The sequence below is a fragment of the Onychostruthus taczanowskii genome, unplaced genomic scaffold, assembly GCF_017590055.1.
Source record: "Onychostruthus taczanowskii isolate IOZ18803 unplaced genomic scaffold, ASM1759005v1 scaffold26, whole genome shotgun sequence".
Classification (NCBI taxonomy): domain Eukaryota; kingdom Metazoa; phylum Chordata; class Aves; order Passeriformes; family Passeridae; genus Onychostruthus; species Onychostruthus taczanowskii.
This window is the reverse complement of record NW_024499906.1, coordinates 6,376,093-6,401,104: the sequence shown is the minus strand read 5'-3', so window position 1 is coordinate 6,401,104 and position 25,012 is coordinate 6,376,093. Positions and strand designations below refer to the sequence as shown.

General features: G+C 40.8%; 1 protein-coding gene across 2 annotated transcripts; it reads left to right on the top strand.

Moving 5' to 3' along the window:
* Positions 1–1,918: 1,918 nt before the first annotated feature.
* HTR2A (5-hydroxytryptamine receptor 2A) lies at positions 1,919–24,202 on the top strand. Of its 2 annotated transcripts, XM_041407344.1 has the most exons (4): positions 1,919–2,440; positions 6,435–6,635; positions 22,499–23,298; positions 23,888–24,202. In XM_041407344.1, exons 1-4 carry the CDS (start codon positions 2,041–2,043, stop codon positions 23,888–23,890), a joined length of 1,404 nt encoding a protein of 467 aa, XP_041263278.1. In that variant the 5' UTR covers positions 1,919–2,040; the 3' UTR covers positions 23,891–24,202. The 2 variants fall into 2 exon arrangements, with proteins under 2 accessions (XP_041263278.1, XP_041263277.1); XM_041407343.1 differs by lacking the exon at positions 23,888–24,202 and having other exon boundaries at positions 22,499–23,615.
* The last annotated feature ends 810 nt before the right edge of the window (positions 24,203–25,012 follow it).

The window sequence follows — 25,012 nt, the reverse complement described above, 5'->3', positions numbered from 1 at the left end:
ATGTGTTTGAAATTCCCTAGGATTTGCAGCAGGGTTAAGAGTGCTGCACACAGCCTGCAGCTCCCAAGGGCCTGCCAGTACCCACGGGTGCCCAGTGACACTGGCACCTCTCTGAGCTCTCACTGTAAACTGCCTGAGCCTGCCCGTTTAAAGCCATTGCCCTCAGCATGAGGGAAGTCTGCAATACATTTCAGGATGTGCAGGTGAGCAGCAGTCCCACTCAGCAAAACATTTGACAACTGTAAGTCTCACAAAGTCGGGAGCGGGGGATTTTTAGGTGGCAAATTGAAGACTTGGCTATTTCTTCATGTGTGTCCTGGTAGCAGAGGTACAAGGCAGAAGCAGTGTCAGGCTGTTTTGTTTCCCCTTTGCTCTTTACACACTTTGCTTTACGGAACTGCTTCATCTGGGACACCTGCTTGGGACAGGCTGCTGGAGTTAGCTGTTACATCCATCTCCTGACAAATGAGTATGACATCAGAGCGACTTCAATTTTTTATAAATATCTGTTGCCAATTTGAGTCACACGTCAGCACAGACCTGAAGTTAAAACTGAAGGGGACTGAATATTATGCCTGCCTTTTAAGGCTGGTGGAATTTCCCCTCTTTATGGAGAAAACTTCTCACTTACATATTTCACTCATATCAACCATTGCAAGCCTTAGATTTTGTCTCTCTCAAGCCTGCATCCTGTAAATCCCTGTAATTGCATGCAGCTGTTTGTGAGCCATCCACTGCAAATTGAAAGCGTGTGTTGAAAAAGCCCCCAAGCAGAGAACCTCTAAAATAAGCACCGAAAAAACTGCTGGCTTACCAAAAAGACCCTCTCTGTTCTGCCCTCCCCTGCCCTCCTCTGCTGTTGCTACCTTGCAGTTTCTGACATCCAGAGAGTGGGAGGTCTGACAATCCGAACAAGGCAGCAAGGGAGAAATTCCATTCCTGTTGCAATCAGTAATTCCTCCGTGCAGGCTGCTTTCTCGTGAGTGTGTGCGCGCGCTTTCTTTTGTGTCACTTCAAGAAGGGCTCTGATATTATTATTACTTTAAATATAGCTTGCCCTGGGGCGGGGAAACGCACAAGGAAAGAGCCGGCAAGCAGCCTATCTCTCAGAAGAAAAGAGCAAGCCTCGCAGCACAGGAACTGGCTTCACTCAAGTGTGCAGTTTAGAAGTCAAAAAACTATTTGAAATACCACCATTGTGGAGGAGGCTGAAGAAAAAAGACACAGAACTGGCTAAACACAGCGAAGAATATGGTAAACCAAGGTGCAAAGTGCATCTATTCGCAGTTTGAAAGTGGGCTCTGAAGTGCAATGTAAGTCTTCCTTAAATTGTATTCTTTTATAACAGTATCTAGTTGTTTAATTTCCATTCTGAAGCCATGCTGGGCCAAAAGGTACAATTAGCTACAAAAATCAGCATGGAGCAGAATGTGTAGTCTCTGATATGAGGCTGAAAATGATTCTGAAATACAACAGAAGACAGAGACTATCAGCCATATTATGGAAGATGCACTATAAATAAGAGCATATTTAATTATTTCAAGAGAAAGATGCTGGATGGAATAATTAATCAACTTTCTTAATAGAGAAGCAAGAGCTTTGCTGTTTAATATGGCAAGATATTTTAATACTGCTGTGTTTAAAATTGTGTGATAACAGTTACCAATAGCAATAAGATGTAGCTCCAGAGGGGAGTCCTAGTGGTTGCAAAAGTTTTATGTCTTTTATTTCTCCAACATTTTTGCTCTCTTAAGCCTCAAGTCCACATTCTGTATCCTACAGCCTGGGCTTACTTTTCAGCTGGATTTTCAATATATGCCAACACTGGACTTCCTATGGAACTGAAAACAAAAGATTTCAGCTTTTGGAATAATTCTGGTATGTTTTTCTACATCGCACTAGTGGCAAAAATACAGTCGACAAAATATTGTGCTCCCTCAACTTCTGGCATGGAGAACTGAGGAATATAATGCCCAATGGTGACAAAGGGTGATAATTTCCTGTTTTTCACAATTTATCTCTGTGGTTTTGGACTTAGCAATGGATATTCTTTGTGATGGAGAGAGCTCTGTGAACCCAACTGCAAACTCCTTCATACAAATAAATCATGAGAGAAGATTCTACAGAAATGTTTATGGAGCTGGAGAAATTAATATATCACATCTCTGCAACCTGACTGTGAACTCTGACAACCTAACCAATCTTTCATGTGAAAGTAACATGAGCCCACCGTGCTGCCCTTCACAGAAAAACTGGCCGGCTTTGCTGACAGTGATAGTGATTGTTTTAACCATTGCTGGAAATATTCTTGTCATCATGGCTGTTTCACTGGAGAAAAAACTACAGAATGCCACTAACTATTTTCTAATGTCACTTGCAATAGCTGATATGCTGCTAGGTTTCCTTGTCATGCCTGTGTCCATGTTAACCATACTGTATGGTGAGTATTAGCTGTTTAACCTACTGCATCTATTGACAAGCCTTAAACATTGCATGCAATAACATCTTGTTGTCATCATGATTTAATTCTCTTACCACAGAAAATTGTTATCACTCCATAGAAATTGAGATATATGTCACTGGTTAATGGGTGGAACAGGTGAAGTACTTGAATCTTTTCCTACTTTATATTTCCAGCTACAGGCATTTTAAACACAGTCCATAACATCAGTTTATTACTCAGTTTTCAGATGAATTGCCTCAAAGTGTATGTGAATATGCTTTGTTCTTTCTATTGCTTTCAGGTTTTTTTCCCTGGCTCATAATTTTTACGTTCCCAATGACAATGTAGGGTCCTGCCAGTTACTTTGCCTTGCAAATATGCACTGAAACACTAATGCCTACTTTTAGATTCAAAGTAGGCAGCCCCCTCAATTATTTTTAACAAAGTATTAAAAATGTAAATAATTTTCTTATCACCAATACTCTGCTTAGACATCAGCCTACTAGCAAATGCTGGAATAAATATTACAGGAGTTAAGAAATGGATGGGCATTCATTCTGCCTGTTTAGTAACATTTACAAATGCAAAACTATCATTTCTTAAGATAAGTTATTTACGTTAATAATGACTCACAGTTCATGCCCTTGCAGGTGATTAATAGCAAATCTTTCTTCTCATTTTCACCAATATCATTTGCAACACAGCTCACACCAGAACAAGCAGCACAGCACCCTATGTGTTCAGCACCAGTTTTGCCAGGCTGTTACTGTCCTTAAACTTCAGAAATGAGCCTTCAATGCTACTGAATTGCAGCAGCTCAAAGAGAAACTACACGTTGTCAGGAGGAAAGTAGATTGTTTTTGAAAGATTTCTATTACTTCACTACTTTTGGACTTAAGGTCCAAACGTGAGCCTGTTCTTAAGGGAGATTTAATCCAGAAAGTTGGAAGTTTATTTTCCATTTTCAGTATCTCTGCACAGATCGCCCCCAGCAGCATTTGCAAGCTGCATTTGGCACCGGTCACGGTGCAACACCGTGATTTACCGTATTAGCGTGCGATTATCTTTGGCGGGAGAAACAGCGTGAAACAGGAATTGTCCGATGGGTGAGATTTAAGTCGTGCGTGATTCCCTGAGACAAGCAACAGGGACTCCTGCTGGCCAGCCTCCGCTGCCGAGGGAAGGGATGGCCGAAACCCGTGTCTCGGGAGGGATCCGGGGGTGGGGCCTGGATGCCTTTCCCGCACGGCGGGAAGCCGGAGCCCTCGTCCCGGGCAAAGGCGGCGGCGGCCGGGGCACGGGAGCCGCAGGGCGCCCGAAGGCACAGGGGAGGGGCTGCGGTGGCTTCGCCAACTCTCCCTGCTTCTTCCCTCGCTAGACCAGGAACGGAAGCAGCATAACTTGGGGTGAAAAATCATCTGGCGGCATGCACTGGTACCAGGAGAGCCATCTTGGTGTGGTGCACCATCAGCCTCCAGGATGATCAGTGATGGCATGGAGGGAAACGTCCCCTTCCACAGGAGCATTTTCTTGGCCACGGCTGCTCAGCTTCAGCCACATCGCTTATGCTGAGAGTCTTGAGCTCAAATTGGAGGCCTTTGCACACAGGTGCTCTGCCGGGACACTGCCAAGGCTGTGGAACGACAGTGCCCCACCACCCCTTCTGCAGCCCCCTGGAGGGGTATGGTGATTGCTTTGCCCAGAGATGATTTTCTTGAGAGGTTTATAGCTACTGTGGGCAATTCTGGTTTGGGTGCCCAGACATGGTCCTGCACCAGTCTGCACCCTTTGGGCTGGGCAGGGTTCTCCATCCACCCAGCAGCCCCAGACTCTGCTGGAAAAGGCAGCACCCAGTAAGTCCTGCCAAGGTGGATGTGACTACAGAGCAGAAAACTTCCTGGAGGATGTTATCCACACTCTTAAGGGGGCACCTTATTGCATCCAGAGTTTTCTCCTCTCATATACTTTCTTGAACCTGTAGTCTCTAAGGAAGTTTATCTGGCAGATGCTGCCATCCCTGTCTCATTCTGGTTTATTACAAAGACAAGAAGTCTAGAAGAATATGACAAATGTGCTCATAAAGGTCACTGAAGCAAGAGAAGATGTATGTTGTCAAGTGTAAAAATACTTTAATGGTTTTCCCTGTGTAAACTGGCCTGGCCTGACAGAGAGATGCTACTGGGAAGTCATGCCCCTGAAAGCCAGCCATCACATAACACACTCCAGGGACCAGATTTTCCCACAGAAGACCAGAAAACATGATAAAATACATCCATAAATGCTGTATGGCTTGTCAGGGTCAGCTTGTATTACAGCAACCCAAGAACACCAAGAAATAGGTCTCCTCAGTACTCACTGAGACAAAACATAATTAGGCACAGACCACCTCTTCCACCTCTCCTTCCATTCCTGCTGTTGCAAATCTCGTACTGTATCTCCAAAGGAGACAGGCAGTCCCCAAAACACTTACATATTCTCACAATATGAGCTTTGGCTTTGTCCCATGCCACACTACCTTGGGCAGCTTGGGTAATATCCTCTGAATTAAATCACTACAAGATAACTGCAAAACTTGCTCTAAGGAGAGCTGGTAGTGGTTCCCTGCAGGAATAGAAGGGATTTTGAATGGGGGCCCCTGCAGGGCTCTGCTTAGCCTGGGTCTGCTCAGTACTGCTCTGAACAACAGGTATAGTGTGTGGAGTGAGAGCTTACACAGCTTTCCAAAAGCGCCAAGCTGGGAGAGGTTACAAGCACTCAGAGGGACAGGATGAGAATCATCAACAAAAATCTGGACCCCTGAAGAGAAAGTCTGAAAGCAACAAACAACATTCAGTGAGTGCAAAGGTAAAGAAGCAAACCAGCTTCTACTGGTGAAATTTGTCTGGCCTTCAAGAATGCTGAACAAGATCTGGCTGTCAAAATGTAGCATTAGCTAAATGTGCTTCACTAGCATGATATTTTCACACAAAAGACACTTACCATTCCATTTACTTGTATAAAGTAAAGACATTCCCTTCAAGATCCATGAAGAAGTCTTGTATTTCACTTAGCAGTCAGGAGGTCTTTGCAAGAGTAACAAGTCCTCTTTAATCACTGAATGATAGACAAGATGCAGACAAATTAAACACATTCCAGGGCAGAAAAATAAGAAAGAAAAAAGTTTTAAAAGCATGATCTGTAAGAAAAAGAGAAAGTACTAGGCTTTTCTTAGACTGGAAGACAGAAAAATAAACACAAAACTAGGCAAGCCATGATAGCCATCTCCCAACAGCTTTGAGAAAGTACAGTAATCAATTAATCTTTATAGGTAGTAAAAAAAACAAGGAAAAAGTAAGGGCTTAATTTGCAGTAAACAAGCTGTAGGTTGGATATTGGTAAACACTAATGCATCTGCTTTGGATTGCTTTCCCTGGAGGAGCCTATCAATAGTCATTGACAGAGGGAATATCCTTATTTAGGTATATGGTAGAGGCCTAAAGACAGGTGAGATAAATATCACTGGTATGCAACAAAACAATTTTTCTTCTTTAGCTTCCATTAAATCCAAAGTTTTACTTTCAGAATTAAGGCAGCTTTGCATATCAGCAGGTGTTGATAATGCAGTAATTACGTGGATAGAAAGTCCTAAAGCAAAATTGAGAACTTGCAGATTTCCAATGACAAAATTGCTTCTCTTTTCATAGATTTGCTGCCAAAAAATGTTTAATCATAGCACCAAGCACTAGCATTATGCAAACAGAATTAAAAAGAAAAAGCATATGCTGCCTGTAGCCTGGGAAAGAAGCAGAGTTAACCCCAAAAGCTACAGTTAGGAAGCTACAAACAAATGAAAATATTTTCTTAAAACAGTGTCAGGCAGCTTCTAAATGTATCGCTTACTACTGCTTAGTACTTATTACTATCCTCCTAGAAGGATATATTCACTAAGACACGTGTCACAACCTGAGATATATGCCACATCTTTAGCTGATGCCAACTTTCTCTTGTGCAGGATACGAATGGCCTCTACCTAGAAAGCTCTGTGCCATTTGGATCTACCTGGACGTGCTCTTCTCCACGGCGTCCATCATGCACCTCTGTGCCATCTCCCTGGATCGCTACATTGCCATCCGGAACCCCATCCACCACAGCCGCTTTAACTCCAGAACTAAGGCTTTTGCCAAAATAATTGCTGTTTGGACCATATCAGTTGGTAAGTGAGGCAACATTTCAGCATGTAATTGCAGATTTCCAGCTTTTGAGAGGATTTGATGTATATACTGCAGTCTAAAACTTTACTCTCTGCCTGCAGTATTTTGCTTTCCACTTCTATGAAGTGCTGCAATGTAGTAATTATGCGGTGGAAATCAACAACAACAGGAAATGGAGGAGAACTGAGCAGCACTGAAAGAATATGCATCAGTGACAGCATGACCACATTCAAGTTTATTTTAAAGTTGTGTTTATTTCCCATACTGATGATCCATCATTACCTAAATATCTGAAGAGAAAAAAAATATATCAACTGAAAAATGCATTTCCCTGTTGTATGTAAGTCAGTTGCTCCCAATTTCTTATTTGAGTAATTTGCTTAGATATTTTTCTCATGGGCAGATCTTCTCTGCCTTTCCCTGTGTGTATGGCGGGGAATTTATGCATCCTCTTTAGGAGACAACAGATACTGTGTGCAGTGAGAGTGAGAGGAGTCTCTCCCGAGGACAGCTCGGAGTTACAGTCTAAACTAGCTCTGGCAAAACCCAGAGCCTCAAAACTAGGCAAGGGAACACTGATCTTTTATTCCCCTGGCGGTGGCATTTCCAGGGCAGTCTTGTGGCATGGGAGTTGGAAGAGTTTGGTGTCTGATGCCATCAGGAATTTCCTCACACAGCTGGGGTGGAGGTTCTCAAATGCTTTGAAAACACAGTTCCCTTTCGGTGCTTGTAGACTCTTGAGCATTGGCAGTTCACTATTCAGAGGCAGGAAAAATTCACTCTTTTTGCCCTGGAAGAGATGTGAGCTGTCAGCAATCAAAGGAAATTAGCTCTTTCCCTGGCTAATACAAATTATTGCAAGTGGTAACTGTGATCCCTTACCACTATTCCCAGAGGAGAGAAAGGAGATGATGCTTAACGCCTGGCACTCTAAATCATCTCCTGACCTCCCTCTTGATCCTAGCCCACAGTCTGAGAAAAAGTAGTCTAGGATTGTTAAGCTTTAAAATACTGTATCTTCTACTGCACAGGAAATCATGGGAGTTTGCACTAAAGAGGAGGACAGTTCTGCATTCTACATGACCTGATGAGGTTCAACAGCATCTGGCTCTGGGGTGGATTCACCTGATCAGATGTAGATGTCTAGCACAGACCAGGTGAACTCCCCCCTAAAAATACCTAGTTCTCAACTATAAAGGAAGCCTATAGCAACTCAGATGTCGATGTCTTTATTTAGATTAAATGAATCATATCTTGTCTCTTCAACAGTCACATTTTTTAAATCCAGCAGAAAATATATTACCTACTCTGTCCAGGTTTTTCCAGTTTTTGAAACTGCTAAGTGCAAGTATTTCAGTGCATTTCTCTATATACAGCATAAAAAAGTCAAGCATTCCTTAAAATTGAGCATACTGTGTTTGTGTGCACTTGTGTGTGGCGCCTTGTGCTTAGTGTGTGTGAAATTACTGTCCTTTTTAAGCGCAAATTCACAGAATGATCAGAATGACCATTCCAAAGGCAAACCAGTGGTCCACTCTGCTCAGCATCTTTTCTCAGACAGGGGCTCAGCATCGTTTCTCAGCTCAGCATCGTTTCTCAGACAGGGGCTTACTGACAGAGTATTTGAATTAGCTCACTATTAAAAGGAATCCAGAAAAAAAGTGTTATTTTAGCCCTATTAGTTAGAGCATGGTTTATGTCCTGTAGCAGGAGGGTTTATTTCTTTGATAGCTTGATATTTTGTTTCAAAATTTATGTATTTTCTTTGCAGTAATAACTAGTAACATATCCATTGTAAAAACAACTTTTCTGCCCTCTGGAGACACTGTCTTCTAACAGTGATGAGTCACAGATGTTACTTGTTATTATTATGGCAAGTGATAGCAGTGTGGTCCCTATTTATACAACTCTGAAAAATACAACTCCTTATTTTATTGGAAGCCATTCAAGTGTGGCATGAGTGAAGGGGACAGAGTCCTGCTTTACTGCAGCTGAATAAAGACATATGTAAAGGAACAGTGGATGTCCAGAAAATAGGAAGAGTTATAGGGTAACTTCATCTCATTCACACATTTTGTGTCACCAAAACAGTGAGAAGGTTAAATAGGCATAAGTTAATGTAGGCAAGCACACTTAGGTGAGCAGGAATGAAGTGATGCTCAGCTGGTTTCTAGTCTCATGGAAGCAAGGGGCATTGGGAGACCAGCTAAGGAAGACTGGTTGGTTTCCAGCCTGGCAACAAGCTATGGCAAATGGGATGTGTTCCAGAGGACAGATAAGAAAGCAAACATAGGAAGAAGCTATAGGAAACTGATGAGCCAGTCACTGCCAGGCTGGACTAAGTTTGCACTGTGCCATATTGCTATATTAATAGAATAAAGAAAAATGCCAGTATTGTAAGGAATCTTGATAGATCCCAGATCACCCATGCAACCTGCTGTCAGTCAGTCATCAACGCTTATCTTCCTGATCTGCCACCATCCAGCTAAGAATATGTAGGAAATGGGTTTCTGAAGGTGCTTTCTGTATCACTTACTAACAGGAAATGCTTTCTGAACAAAGAGGTGCCCCATGTATGATTTACCAGTCTCCAGGATCCCAGTGCTACTTGGAGTGACAGGGCTATAAATGATTTAACTCTTTACATTTTCACGCAGCTATGACTGATATCTCTCACTGGGAGTGAGGTGAGGATGGTGAGACACTGGCATAGATTGGCCAGAAAAGCTGTGGATGCTCCATCCCTGGAAGTACTCAAATCCAGGTTGGATGGGGCTCTGAGCAACCTGGTCTAGTGGAAGGTGTCCCTAGCTGGGGCAGGGGAGTTGGAATGAGATTATCTTGAAAGTTCTTTTGAACTCAAACCATTCTATGATATCTGGCACAGGCAGAGCTAGTGTTGGGCACAACACACCCTCCACAGCACCTGGTGTGGCTACCATCTCACTTACAGATTCAGATTCAAGGTTTGCTCTCCAGCCTCAGACACCCTTTGACTTCTCTATATTCCTACAGTTTGCAGTTCAGCTGGTGACCTATGAACTTTTGTGAAGTATGAGATGGAGGGTAAAAAGCAAGAGAAAGAAATGAAAGACGTTATGTTCCCCTGTGCAGAGGTTCATTTTAGCTGAGGAAGAAGGGGGAAACAGTCCAGAGTTGTGTGCTGGCAGCACATTGAATCAGTTCCACTGACCATGCAAACAGCTCAGGCTGAACTGAACAGCACTGGTGAACATACAGGGCTGTCAGATGCTGCCTTCTACCACCCTCAATATGGAAACAAACCATTTAATCCTACCACTTCTCTTTCAACCTTCTGTCTTTCAACCCATTCTTTTTCTACTAGAAAATCTTTCTTCTATTGCCATTAGGATTTAATTTCACTAACAGCCTTTGACAAAAAGTATTGTCAGGGATTTCTGGAAATCCAGGAACATTATATCAGCTAGATTACCCTTATCCACCTGCTCACTGACTCCTGCAAATACCTCTAGCTGATTTGTTGGGCCTGAACCCAACTTACCTAGATTATAACTTCTAGTGTACCCAATTAATTACACTTTTGTTCACTAAATGTGTAATTTTCCTTTTATTCACTAAATACACAAATATATTCAGTCAATTTTAACCAAAGGCAATCAGTGATCTTCCTTCCATCGGCTTTAGTGATATATGAAGCATTTTAAAAACAGCAGAAAAAAGCACAGATAGTTTAGTTTACTTGACTTCTGAAATCTTGATTTTATCAGTTTTAAAAAAGTAAATTGTGTTAACATTAGTTTTTAGTAGAAGAAGAGCATTTAGCCAGGAGCCTTTGTTTCACTAGACCATGTAATGCCACAGGCAATTGGTTTAAAATAGATTCTAATTACTGTAACAGATTCTAATTGTGTCTTTAATTCTTAAATCATCCAGTGTGCACAGTGGTTAGATAATTAGATTATTTGTAGCTGTTGAAGGCAAAAGCTCATTAAACCCTGAAAATTATTCCATTTGTTTTAAAGCTCAGAGGTCATTATTAAGAACAGGTGTAAAAAGCCAAAGATTTCCCCTTGCTGGAAAAAAGTAGAATTTTGAATAGAACTGGAATCTATAGAATTGTAAATAGAGCTTATACTGAAAAATACATGTAAAGTACCTTTGAGTCCTAAATGGGCCTAACAAAGCCATTGCTCTGCAAGAGGCCAACAGTGCATCATCCCCTCCTTGAAAGGGTAACATAAAAGAATGACAGGCATGAATGTTAAGTCCTTCTATATAACATTCCTCAGTTCATATTTCTCTCTATTCCTCTGTTAATGGTCTAAGTAATGTGAAGTCTGATGAAGCCCAAGCACTCTAAGCTGAGTTTTCTCTTATCATTTCTCACTCAGCCTACACATCTGTTCACTGCCTTCAAGCAGTCTCTGCACTCCCCAGTCACTTAACAACTTAGATTTATTCAGTACTTTTCATGCAGATAAAAAAGCCCAACATGGATCTGGATGAATCTGGTAAAATACCTCCCACTACATAACTCTAAAATTTTGCCATTGCTTTTGAGGTTTCGAAAATGAGAAACACTGTAGCACGTGAAGCAATTTTCTCCAAAGTGCAGGGTGAAGTTAGCTCCAGGTGTACAAATCAAGCCCAGTGCAACTGAGCCCTCAGCTAATCTGGCAGTGTGACATTTTATGAGGATACAGAGGCTTACACCTCCTTCATAGACAGCCTGCAATTTCTCTGCATGGCTTCTTGCTGCCTTAGAGCATTTGAAGGGCCAGGGAAGCAGCAGGGATTGGGAGAGTTCAACCACCGGTGCCTCTGGATTGTGTTTTGTTGACAGCTTTGGCATCCTTAGGCTCAGACTTCTTTCTGTCAAGAATATCTTTCATTTGAAAATCCCTTTACAGGTTTCAAAAGGCAGAAACAGCTAATAAACTGCAGGCTGGGAATCCCTGTCCTGAATCTACTACACATCCATTTCTTCCAGGTGACATAATTTGCCACTTCAATCAAGTCTAATTTACAGATGCCTTGGCATAGGAAAAGATAATTTGTTAAAACATGGAATATACTGCCAAAATATATAAAATTGCAAACAATTATACACTGAACAGTACTCTGGCAATATAGATTTAAAGCTTAGCACCTAAATTTGGAAGTGCTGGAGCTAAACTTAAAATATCTACTACACTATAATTTCCATAGGGAACATTTATTTTATTTTTATCATAGTCATGAAGCCATCTCTCATAGAGTGAAAACACTGTTTGCTCACTCCACCTGCAGGATCTCAGGGGCAAACATTGTAGGTTTTATGTTTGGGCAGCCCTGGGACCTTTACGATTTGTCGATGTAGATGATGTCATAAAAATAAAAAGAAGTTGAAAAAAAATTGTTGCAAAACATACAGAGAAATTTGCGTCAATTATAATGAAGGGTGTTGGCATGAAATTTCATGAATAAAGTATTAGAGCTTCAGAGCCATCTCAGAAATAGAATCTTCACTGTATTTCTTCATAGAGATACGTCAGTAGAAAGTTCATTGCCATACTAATGACTCCTACAGCAGTGACAACTAATGAGAACAAGCCCTTCATGTACAGGTTGTTTGTCCATGGAAAAGGAACATTCAGTGCTGTGATGCACATTTCTGAGTTGACTAGCACATGTATTCTGGTCATGAGGCATTACTTAAGATGGTTCTGAGAAAGACATATAAATATCCTATTTACTTTGATGTAAATTATCCCCATGTTTCCCATGTAACTGAACCCTTTGCTTGATTTGTTCTTCCCAGAAGAGTGAATACATCCGCCAGACTATCAGCTTACCACACATATCTCCCTCTCATAACTGTGAAGGTTTAAAACACTTGCATTTTGAATTTGTATATGTTTGTTCATCTAACAAGGAGGTGTTACGAACATTTTACTTGTCTTTATGGAAAAAAAGTACTTAAAGGAATGTTAATGATTGAAGTGCTTTCTAAATTCTCCAAATTTGGAAACATAAAGATATGAGACATAGGCATGTGTTCATAGGGACACATTTGCAAACCAAAGACACTGAGCAATCCAGCATTCATCTGGATGGGGGATAATATATTATACCAGTAAATAGGTGTCATCAAAGGAAGAATAATTATTACGCATATATTTACCATGTTCTTTGGGTAATTACATCAGGATGAGATGAAGGGTTTTGCCTATGAAAAAGGCACACACTCATTTTGTGAGCAGTCCTTTTGCAAGAAGCAATCTGCCTTTCAGGTGAAAAAAAGAACGAAGGGTGGTCATAACAGTATTGTGTGGCATTTTTTTCTGCTTTGATTTTATTTTTAAAGCCAAGTTATAAACAGTAGAGCTGTATTTTTAGAAATAGAAAAGAGCCTGCTTAGTCAAGGTGCTGATGAAAGAATTAGTTGGTTTTTAAAAAAAAAAACTTGTCTGTTTTGAAGACCATAAGGACCATGTTCTTCTTCCTCTTGAAGCTACCAGCAAGAAGCATAAAGTTCATTTGGACCAGACCTGTTCTGTTATGAGGGTTTTTTGAATGAATAAGTTGGTGCATGCCAATATGATCTACAATCAGCCAGTCTCTCTTTGTAGGGTATATCAGAGTAAATGGAACATTTTAAGAAAAAAGGCAGCATCTCTAGTCAGAGGAGCTGGATTTCTGCATAGAAAATACCACATGCAACACAAATGATAACAAAAAAAACAAGGTACAAAGAATTATGTTGGGATTCATTAATTCTGTTGTCTGTATGCTGTGACTGCATTTAATCACCTTCTAAATTAAAAACGGTGCTGCACATTAGCACAAGTGGCACAAGTGCTTTTGCATAAAAGAAAATGTCAAGAAAAGAGAAAATTTTGTTTAGTTTAAAATTATACAGAACAATTTCACAAGTTCCTTTTTTTATTATATTTGGCTTAAGCTAGATGTTATGTTTTATGACATTAAAAAAGGTTCATGTATCACAGAATTGTCTAAAATTAAAAGGCTTACATTTATCTTTACCCGCAGGAACATTGCAAACTATTGAACACTCAGGCTGCAATTAACTTTCCCCACACATTACCTGGCCTGTGATATTGGCATCACTTCTAAGCAGAAGCCCAGCTAATAAAAGTCAAGGGTTTTGTCAGAACTGCAACAACATATTCCTAATTACCTGAGACAAATTTAGAAACACCTGTCAGGTGATTATGCCTATGATGTCCTCCAGGGTCATTGATGGAAAATAGCTTGTAGAGCTCCTGTGATGTCCTGAAATCAGGCTGTAGCATTGTGATAAAGGCTTTCTTTTCTGCCTGATCAAAATTGGAATCTGTGTATTTCACAGTATTGAATCCTGCCTTTATGTTGGAAATAAATCACACCCACTGGGAAGACTTATTTCCTTTTGGAAAAACATAGTCCTTGTTACGACTTCTTGTATTTGATCTGAGTTTTGAAATGTCAAATTGACCACTATTGCCAGGATCATAGACTGAGCTGAACTGTAAGTATCCTGTGAAAAAAACTGTGTGATTTTAGGTCCAAGGTGCACTGAGTGAGCAGTGTAAATTTCCCCTCACAAGCACAGCAGTATTCAGAAGTTTTAGATTGAAAGTTCCCCAGTTAAATCCAGTCCTGCCTTCCATACTGCTGCAGGACATGAAGAGGTCACTCCAGCATTTCTTGTTGCAAGAACAGTTCATGTATTTATTTTTCATTTCCAAGGCGCTTTGTGGCATTTAACAGAAAGATGAGCCTAGGGATCATGCTGTAGCACCCACACAGACACCAGTAGATGGTAGAAATATGGGCAGATACAATCCCTTCAGATATGCTCCCTTTTTTCTCTCTTCTTCAACCCTGTTATCTTGCAAATGTGACCAGGGCTGGTCTAACAGAGTTCAGTCAGGGTGAAGGGCATTAGCTGCAGGGTGGACAGTGAAACAAAGCACAGGATCCTGACTCATCACCTTCAGACCTGTGCAGGTCTCTAAGCTGCTTCTCATTCTGTTTTTCCTTCCAAATTATCCATCATGTCAGGACATCTATCCCAATAACTGTCCAACCACTGCTGCAGTCTCCTTGTATAACTAGTAAGAAGCTGACAATTTGCTTATTGAGCAGCTTCTGCAAGAAACCACAAAAGGAGGCATGGAGAAACAACTGGGACATGGTCTGAGGTCTAGAAAATCCAGAAGAATTACAGTTTTTGTTATCCATGCCCTTCAAATGGAGTGTGAAATTACTGTAAAAAAATTAATAATAATGATTTAAAAATTTATCTGATAGCTAAATTCAGTGCCCTTTGAAACTACACAATGAGGCCAAGTAGCACTGCTGAAGAAATCTCAGAGATACTAACAGAATCTCTATTCAGTTCAGAGGAAGATTTGAGCAGAGTTAAGTAAATTTTCAGCATTCAACAAATCACACCATGTAATAATTAAAAGACAGAGATATAAAAATTGGAATATCAAGGGATCTTGTCACTTAGACTGCTCTAGGACATTATTTGCTTATGATAGTGAAATATTTAAGATCTTTCCATAATTTTTGGCTTGTTGCTGCTACAAATTTTTTTAAGAATTACTGTGTATGTAGCATGTATAGCACATAATAAATTAGCCCAAGGATCCTTTAGAATCTTCATAGCTAAAAAGATAAACTGATAACATCTGATCTAGGAAGATCCTGTAAAAAAGGTATGGTATTTCCTTCTTCTCAAAGCACTATTATCCCCAAATCTGCTCTCCTAGGGACCTGAACAGTGAATGCTGCGAGGCCATCTGACATGGAAAAAGGTCATATGCTAAACAGAGGGGATATCACAGGTGGCTGGAGTTGATCCTACACAAGGTTCTTTTCCTTTATAAATTAACATATTTACCTAGCCCAGTTCCAACCATAAATTTGTAACTTCTTTTGAGTAGAAATTAAACCATTGCTGCTGGGAACTTAAAAACACCAATGCAATATAAACAACATTAATTGAATACACAGAAAGAAAAAGGGTGCTTGACCTGCTCTGCTGCATTTTGCTGAGGCACAGAAGAAGCAGCTTTAAACAGCAGGAGGAGAACCTTGTCCCTCTGTGCAGAGATAGGCTAGAAACATGTGGAACACCTTGCAAATTTTCAGACTAAACATTAAGTGCTATATTGTAAGGCCAGTTACTTTTCACCACTTCTAATCACCATGGATGAAGGTTGTCATTAGCCTATGTCCCCTGGAGAAGCACATCAAGCCCAGCTCCCTTCCAGCTCCCAAATGGCAGCAGAATTGTAGCTGCTGTCCACCTTGGACTTGGGCTCTACTCAGCCAGCATCCCCCAGGCAAGTTGCTTCCTCACCCTCCTTTGTTTATTTCTAGCTGTATGATAGGTGTAGACTTCTATATTCCCTTTAGTGACTGGGTAACCGCCTTAGACAGAGAGATAACAACTTCTCTCAAGTGGGGATCTCTGTGAGAAGCCAAAAAACACCTTGGAAGAAGCCTCTGTCCAAATCAAAAATAATGTCCCCAGTTGAAAAGCAAAGACTGTACTGGGGAGTAGGATCCACTGGAAACTGCTAGGCAAAAGGTTGTAGCTCCCTCAAATACTCAGAAGGCCTGAAAAATTCAACAAGAAAATTAGGGAAACCTGACTGTAAACAAATCCTGCACCATAACTAGCAAAGAGAATTTGAGGAGTGCATAGGCAGGAAAAGCACTTAAAGCCAAAAGCAAAGAAACTGTTTCCTGCTGTTGTATTCTTGCTGCCTTTAGGAAATAGGGCTGTGTGCACATTTTGAGGATTATGTCAAAGCAGAAAGCGACTCCATCAGCGGCTTCCTTTCTCATAACTCAGCTCACTCTGAAGGCCAGGGTTTCTAAACAGCTGGGTCAAAAAGGGGCACTTGTCCTTAATGTCTTGCACTTTCCTTCCTGTAATTCTCCTCTAATCCTGTTAATAGTTATTTTATTATCACAGTTCTACAAATTAATTTAGAAACACATATCTCTGTTCTTGTTAAGAAATAGGCTTCAGGACTGAGGACATAAATGAGAAACATACTAGGAAACACAGACTTCTCTGATTTTGTTTTTCTAAAGTGAAATAGATAATTTATGGTATAAATTATCATTCACCGTACTTTTCTCACATAAAAATAATTGAATGTATCTCCTGCTAGGCTAAATAATATGTTTTCTTTAGAGATTTTCTGAGCTGTCAAGAACAAAGGCATTTCAAAAGTAATAGAATAATCCAACTGTCACCTGGCACCTGCTCCATGTGATGTTAAATTTGTTTTCCTTTCACTTGTATTAACTAGAACATGTCTGACCAAATGAAGTGTTCCGTGTGAAAGATACAGAAAACCAGCTCCATGTGTGCCCTTGAATAAAAAACTAAATTTGGTTTATCAGCAGTTATAAGGAAAATGCTTGGACTCACTCTGATTCCATTCCTGTGAGTACAGCCTCTTGGGATGCACAAAGGAGACGATGCTCCCCAGCACTGTGGCTCACTTAGCTCTTGAGGAAATCCATCTGAAAGCAAATATTATCTGGGGATTTGTGAGAGAATGCTCCTCATCCACTTCTGCTTCCACCAACACATGTACCTACCACCAGGGAAGAATTCCGTGCTGGTCTCACATGTGAGGAGAAATTCTAGCGCAGGACTTTGGGGACATTGTCACACTGACTAGGGAAGGTGGAAGCTTTTTAACAGTCATGCTAACTAGATGCAGCCTTAGATGGTGATTCCCAATCCACACCGAGGTTTTCAACATCTCCTTTTCCCATGTGGAGATCTCTGCTTCTGCACTGCCACCCATCAGCAACCTGCATGCATTGGAAATATGGCTGGCACTACTCTGGCAGCAACAAAATTATCACAGTGAAGGGTTTGTCATGACTGGAAAGGAGTGAATGGGGGAATAACATTGTCAGGTGCATGCAGAGAGCAGCTAAGCGTTTGCAGGTCGGGGGAAACAATGCTGTAATGACAAAACAATGAAACGTAGTGATGTACCAACTATAACTGTGAATATCACATGCCAAGCAGAGACACAAAGCCAGACTGAGCAGCTCCTCTGTGGATGTTTAAGTGGAAGTAACTGTTGCTAAACTCCAGCTCCTCATATAAGATCCAGGCACATTGTTATCCTTGATATTCAGAGGAGGACATGATCCATGGTCCCCCTGCAACAAGTGGCTCACTGTAGCTCACTGTGATCCTTGAGCAACATCCACACAGGGCACCATGGTAGTCCAAAGGAACAAATATTCTTTTGTGTGGTTAATTAAGTCACAAATATTGAAAATAATGTGATGACAGTGTGCAACAAGATTTTTATACAACACAAAATTGAGAGTATGCATTGCATGCCTTGGGATGTATCAGGTGAGCTATACATGGACATCTGTTTGCTGTTTGAATGTCTAGATGTCCCAACAGAAGATATTTTCTGAGTACAAACAGGCGCCAGATACTAGCATGGGCTTTTCTAAAGAAATTAGACAATAAGGTCACATTGAGCTGCTTGAAGGAGACACTGGCCTTCTCAAGCAGAAATCCTTTCAGAGGCCTCTATGTCACAGCACATCTTTGGGCAGTGGCCCATGAGCTGGCCCATGACCTGGTATGTCTGAATCAATGTGAGTGCTAAAGCCTGAGATGGGGAGAGTTTTTTGTTTTTCATGAGAAGGCGAACAAAGGTGCCACAGTTTTTGAAAAACTAGTGACATTTCTAAAAGGTAGTTCCTAACCCTTGGACATTTATTAAGGCACAGAATAATGCTCATTTATATTAAACAAAATTGAAATAGATATAAGCAAGGTGAAAGCATGTGACTGACAGTGTCTGCTTAAAGGACACTTCACTGAAAGAACCTTGACCTTATCAATTCACTTCCCCCTCCTTATCTTCACCCCAAGTAACCCAAGTGTGCCACCCTACACACACATTGTAAATTATGGCTTTGATTTATTGAAATTCTCAGCAGCTCAAGGCAGCAAACCCAGTTTAGCTGTCCAGTTAAAGTGGTTTTATAGCTGCTGCATACCTCTGAAGCCAGCAGTGTGTACCACTATATCAACCTTTGTCAATTTCACCAGGCTTTTTGAGAGAACAAAAAGGATGCCATTGCTTTACTCTTAACCTTTGGTGTTTTCAAGAGCCTTTTGTAATTCTGAAAATGTGCCCAAATTCTTTAGGTTTAATGCAGCATTTATTACCCATCTTCATTGTTTGGGATCTATTGTGCAGTTTATTAAAATCCACAGTTTGAAACAGCCACATGTGTATAAATCAAACCATATAAATAAACCACCTTGTACCAGAGGAACATAATATTTAGGGTTTGTTGACAAGAGAAAATGTTCCAAATGGGAATGTCAACTGGAAATGGAGTGGCTAATATACCTTTAGTGCTTGAATGGATTCTCCTATTCTGTGCTTAATGCTTCCTTGTGCCTCAGTTTAGTTCTTTTGAAAGCCAAGGAAGATAAATCATAAAAAGCCCTCAGGGGATACGAAGATTTTTTCCAGACTGACCTTGACCTAGTGGGAGCATGGAATGGGCAGGGTGTGGAATAGCTGTTCTGTTACAGCCCTTCCAGGTTGTTTCCTCCAGATCTACTGTTGGCACATGCTTCACTTCCCAAACACCTGTTTGTCCCTACCTGGTAGCTCTGCATGATCCTTTCTTGTGAAGCTGATTTTCTTCTTATGACATTTGAATGCACAGGCACCATCTGTGTCTCCTTAAACATCCAGTCACCAAGAGCAGGGAGCTGGAAAGCAAGGACAAGTAAACCAGCGAGTATACATCTGAATCATCCAGGTGAAAGAGATCATTAATATTCAACTTTTAAATAATTAATTCAGTCAGTTGCAATAATGCTAATGCAACTTTAGACTAGGACTTTTTGTTATGGGTTTACAGGACAAACTTGATCTTGACCAAACGTGACATGTGGGTTATATTTTTGGCCATATGTGATGATTCCTAAAACTTCCATCAAAATAGTGGATGTAAGTTGCACATGGAAGCTCCTGCCAGTTTAAATATGACTGCCTTTGAATTTTGTCCCTGCATCCTCATGGAATTTGCCATACTTATGCTGCAGAAGCCAATTGTTGAGCAGGAACAAACCCTGTTCCTTTCAGGAGGAAAACAGTAAATTTAGTCCCTGTAGAGATATGAAAAGAGAAAATTGGCCTGGACATTCACTTTTTCCATGCAGGAATGCCACAGTATCATTTGAGGGATGCCCTGCATCAACTGAACTGGGCTTACACAAAAAGCAGTCTACAGCTGTCAGTGTTCTCTGCCACCAAAGCGTGGTATCTCTGCTGTTTTCAAATTGTATACAGACCACTTCCCTGTGGCTGTAGGGGAAAGATGCCTTGAATGGTCACTCAGAAAAACCTACGTGACTAGCAGCTCTGCTGGTACAGCACTTTCATGTTTGTTAAATGAATGGCAAAGAAATGCAGGAACTTCTGCTATATGCTGAAGCCCATTTCCATTTTATAAAACCAGAAATCTGGATTTAGATGCCAGTCTCCAGAAGCTGCTAAGAACAAAACCAAGCATTTGGGGAATTGCTCCTCTTGTTTCAGGCGAGAAGTTGTAGCAGACTTTGGCTCTTTACTTGAAAAAGGATGAAAATTATGCGAAAATTTTCCTCTTTCTAGTGCTGCAGCCACTGCTCCCATGCCTCCTCATGCAGCTGAACCATAAGGTAGTAATGAAAAGCATCTTTTTACTCTGTCAATACCATTGTTTATTTTATCTCTGCAGCTCACACTAGGTCTTTGAATTAAATGAAAAAACAGCCTCACTGTTATCAGCACAGGGCAGAAGCAGATGGGAAACTTGTGGTATTGCTCTGATTAATGCTGTGTCTTTGTGCAGCTGGAGTATGACGCTGAGAGGTGCTGGATGCCTTCATCACCCCTTCAACTCATCCAAAAAAAGAAAACTAACTTCAAAGCATTCCTCATTTCCCTGGAGTTGTTCAGCACCCCAGATTACTCGGCCATGGCTGGACAGTCTGGCTTCTGATGGTGACCTTTGCCTCCATGCTTTCAGTGAGATGGACTTGGACTTTTTTAGCCAGTAGCTAAAAACGCTGGAGGTTTCTGTCAGCTCAGCTCAGGAGCTGCCACAGACTGCATGAGTTTGCATCTCACTCACTGGCTTCTCCTAGCCCAAGTTCAAGCATTTAGAGCTTGAGCAGGAGAAACAGAAAGGGTAATACCACAGGCTCTCCACCAGCTTCTGCCCTGGCAGATAAGAAAAACATTTTTCTAAAGTGGCCTGAGGCAATGCCATGACTCAGTTCAAAGCTGCAAAGACAAAATAAGCTACAGTGTTCCTAGAAAAAAAAAAAAGTCTTTGTAGAACCTGCAGAGGAACAAAAAGAATTAAGCACTTGAACATAATAATAATCTAATGTTATTATTACTGTGATTATTATTGTTTGGTATTGAGCCTGTACTCCACAGACTTCCTCTAGGACTGGAGCTGTTATGCTGGTCACTGAATATGTGTGAAATGAAGAGACAGGCTATGCTTTTAAAGGGATCCCAGTTTAAGCAGCAGAGTGGAAAGAAGGGAAAAAAGAGAGATAGAGGAAGGTACCAATGAAATGCAGATCTTTCAGGACTCATCTGTGAACGAGTAAGGACACTCCTGGGCATCCACTGAGCAAAATAGGGCACAGCACCCTCACATCATAAGAAATTCTTCTCTAGTCAATGTTTTTATTTCTCATAAGCCAAATACAGCAACTGGGATTTCTGATCCAAAATGAAAATGGGACTGAAGCTCACAGATTATGCTAACTTTCCACAGGAATCAGAATTCTGATTGCTTTTATCCAAACAGGGCTGCATTATCACCCCCTGCTTCACTCCACTTTTGGTATCTTTGCAGCACATAATTTCTTTCATTGTCTGAACATTGCCTCTCTTTGAGAGACAGCATCCATTTGGAGGGGAAGAGACAAATGCTGAAAAAAAACCCCAAACCAACAACCAGAGAAACAGCAGCTGTTTGATTTTACCCAGACTCTAGCAGCATTTGCAGAAATCCCTGCGGAAATGGCTGAGTAGGCTTGAAACAGACAGAGCAGTCCAAGGAGAATGGACTTTGTCACCTTGTCTTGCCATTCATGACAAGCCAAGGATGCATGCTCCAGAGGAAGACAAATTTTGCATGGCTGTGCACAGAGAAGGCAGCCTCTAGTAGCTGGAAATACAGTGAAAGGACTTTTGTAGTCTTGCAAGATAAACTACATCTCAGACTGCTTCACACAGTGGCTCTCAGGGCTTAATTTGTTCCCGTTGTTTATCTGGCCACTGCCACAAGGGAAGCTGGGTTTTGTAAGCATTTAGCATTTTACTATATTGAGATTACAGCAAGAAAAGTGAAAGACACAATGAAAGATTACTCTTAGACCTATGACAAAAAATTATCTTCCTCCTAAAATTAGTATTTCCCAGCCTATTTAGAAGCCAGAACACTTTTAATCCTCTAATGAAAAACAGTCCAAAATCACTCTTATGGCACTCCAGAAAAGAAATACGTAGTGTCATCTCGGTCATAGTTCATAAAATCCTTTGCAAGGTGGCAGGGACCAAGGAGCAAGTCTGGAGATCATTACCAGGGGTCCAAGATCCAAAACCATGCTTTTCTGGCTACCAGGTGTCATAGACAGTTGGAAGGAAGCAAATGTGTTCCACCAGTGGCTGAGGTAAGGTGTATTGCTACAGTCACCTCAGCCACAGGTAGAACACAGGTAGATGTTTGTTTTTTCTTGGAGGCTGGAAGTGTTTTTCATTTTTGTTTTTAAACTCTTCTTTCTCTCATCCACCTTCAGGTATCTCCATGCCTGTACCCGTCTTTGGACTACAAGATGACTCCAAAGTATTTAAGAAAGACATGTTTAAGAAAGACATCTGCTTACTTGCAGATGAAAATTTTGTTCTAGTAGGCTCTTTTGTGGCATTCTTCATCCCTCTAACCATCATGGTAGTCACTTACTTTTTAACTATCAAGTCACTGCAGAAGGAAGCTATGCTATGTGTGAATGACATTGGCCCTAAGACAAAGTTTACTTCATTCAGCTTCCTCCCTCAGAGTTCCCTGTCCTCAGAGAAACTCTTTCAGCGCTCCTTGAACAGAGATACGGGGACTTCAGGGAGGAGAACAATGCAATCCATCAGCAATGAGCAGAAAGCTTCCAAGGTCCTTGGCATTGTCTTCTTTCTGTTTGTTGTGATGTGGTGCCCGTTTTTCATCACCAATGTGATGGCTGTTATTTGCAAGGAGTCATGCAAAGAAGAGGTCATTGAAGGACTCCTTAACATATTTGTTTGGATTGGCTACCTTTCTTCGGCTGTCAACCCACTCGTGTATACGTTGTTCAACAAAACCTACCGCTCAGCTTTCTCTCGCTACATCCAGTGTCGCTACAAGGAGGAGAAGAAACCTTTCCAGCTGATTTTAGTGAACACTATCCCAGCACTTGCATATGACTCCAGACAGCTCCAGCTAGCACAAATGAAGAGTTTGAAAAAAGAGGCGAAAATGATGGCTAAGGATTACTCGACGGTCACGATAGGAACGCATCGTTTAGATGGTACCGCCAAGGGAAATATTGGCCCAGGGAACGAGAAGGTTAGTGGTGTGTGATGGTCAGCAGCTGCCATGACAACCACTCTGTGTGTGCTGAAAATTCCACCTGCTGTGAGAAACTCTGATAGCTTAGGAAAATCAGCTGTGTTCAAGACACCTTCCAACAACATCATATACTCCTTACATTATCCTGTGGATGAAAAGCAGGGTTGAAAGGGTATCAAATGTGCAATTTTTTTTCATACAGTACGTTGGCTGTTTTAAGCACAGGCTTTATTAAACTTATTTTTTTAATATTCTAAAGGATATATTTCTTAAAGAAAAAAATGCAATTTCTGGTATTATAATATGGGCTGTGAAAAAACCTACGCACTTCTTTTCTCTTTGCAAATGAAAGCTAAGCTGTCCTTTGATGTTCTTGCAGAATAGGCTCCAGCTAGTTTGTCTTGCTACAATTGAGATCTATCATTAACTGAATGAGCACTTTACAGAATTTTAAATAAAATTATGGTTAATTTGCTAATATATATTTAAAATAAATTTAAAAGTATTTAAAAATCTATTAAAACTGCTATAGATTAATTATATGGACATTTTGTTAACTGTTTTTATGCTATTTTTTCTTCCCCAGTAACCATCCTGAAATCTCCCTGGGCTTTTCTGCCATTTGTTCTGTATTTCAAATAAGCAATCTTCAAAGGTAAATGATACTTGAATAGTCCTCTGTTTCCACCACCACCATTTGTAATCTTTATTTCAGGACTTGCATTTTATTTGCATTCAAAAATTTCATGTGTTCAGCTTAAAAATTGAAAGTAATGTTTTCAAAATGATTGATCTTAATTCCCTGTTCCCTCCCACCGGTGTTGACAGAAAGGTGAAGTGAGAGAACAGTGTAAAACCAGGCACAACACTGATAAACATTTTCAGCACCACTTCCAGATTCATTACTCCGTTCAATTCCAACAAAGTCTGATTTAAGTAATGTCAGAGGAAACTCTGCATGAGTAAAGTCTTCAGTAAAAGGTTGAAGTAGATCCTCTCTCATCATTTCTCTTTTGGTTAAAAAAGGCCTTTATGAACAATGTTCTAGTTTTGGTTTAGGGCTTGTAAAGCCAGAATTATTAGAAAACTGTTAGTTGCTGAAAACTGTTTTCCCTTGTTTCACTGTATTGCTGTTAAGGCAGATTGCTCAGGAATGGTCAGAAGATTGCACTACTAGGACTCAGCCTTAATGAAATATGTATGGGCAAATGGGACTCACTTGAAAAATAACAAGACCTGTAAACAACACTGCATTTCACCTGCATGGATCCAAGGGCAGAATACATTGCATAAAGAACATAAAATACATTGCTTGACAGACATGCCTAGTCATGAAACTCTTTTCATTACATCATAACAGATGTCACTGAGGGCAGTGGGACTTTACTGAGGAGGAAAAATATAAATTGTGCACTCACATGCAAAGTTTAAATCCAATAATTTGATTCATTCCATGAATTTTGCAGCCATAATCTCATCAAAACCAGGATGTATTCCAGTTTCTGTGGAAAAAAAACCCACTGTCCATCCAGAAGCAAAACTCCAATGCCTTCATCTGTCCTTCTATTGAAGTTGTTCAGTTTTTACAGAGCAATTAAATTTCCACTAAGTCAAAGAAGGAGAGAGACAGAGAGAGAAAGTGAACCTTTTTCTAGCCTACCAGGTGGGAGTCTTTGGAAGAAGAAGGCCTTTAGCTTAAGATACTGATCTA

What these genes read in the sequence shown, in the direction of transcription:
- HTR2A (XM_041407343.1), top strand. Translation starts at nt 2,041, where the DNA reads ATGGATATTCTTTGTGATGGAGAGAGCTCTGTGAACCCAACTGCAAAC. An exon ending in CATGTTAACCATACTGTATG is followed by an intron (nt 2,441 to 6,434) that starts GTGAGTATTAGC and finishes TCTCTTGTGCAG; the next exon opens with GATACGAATGGCCTCTACCT. An exon ending in TGTTTGGACCATATCAGTTG is followed by an intron (nt 6,636 to 22,498) that starts GTAAGTGAGGCA and finishes ATCCACCTTCAG; the next exon opens with GTATCTCCATGCCTGTACCC.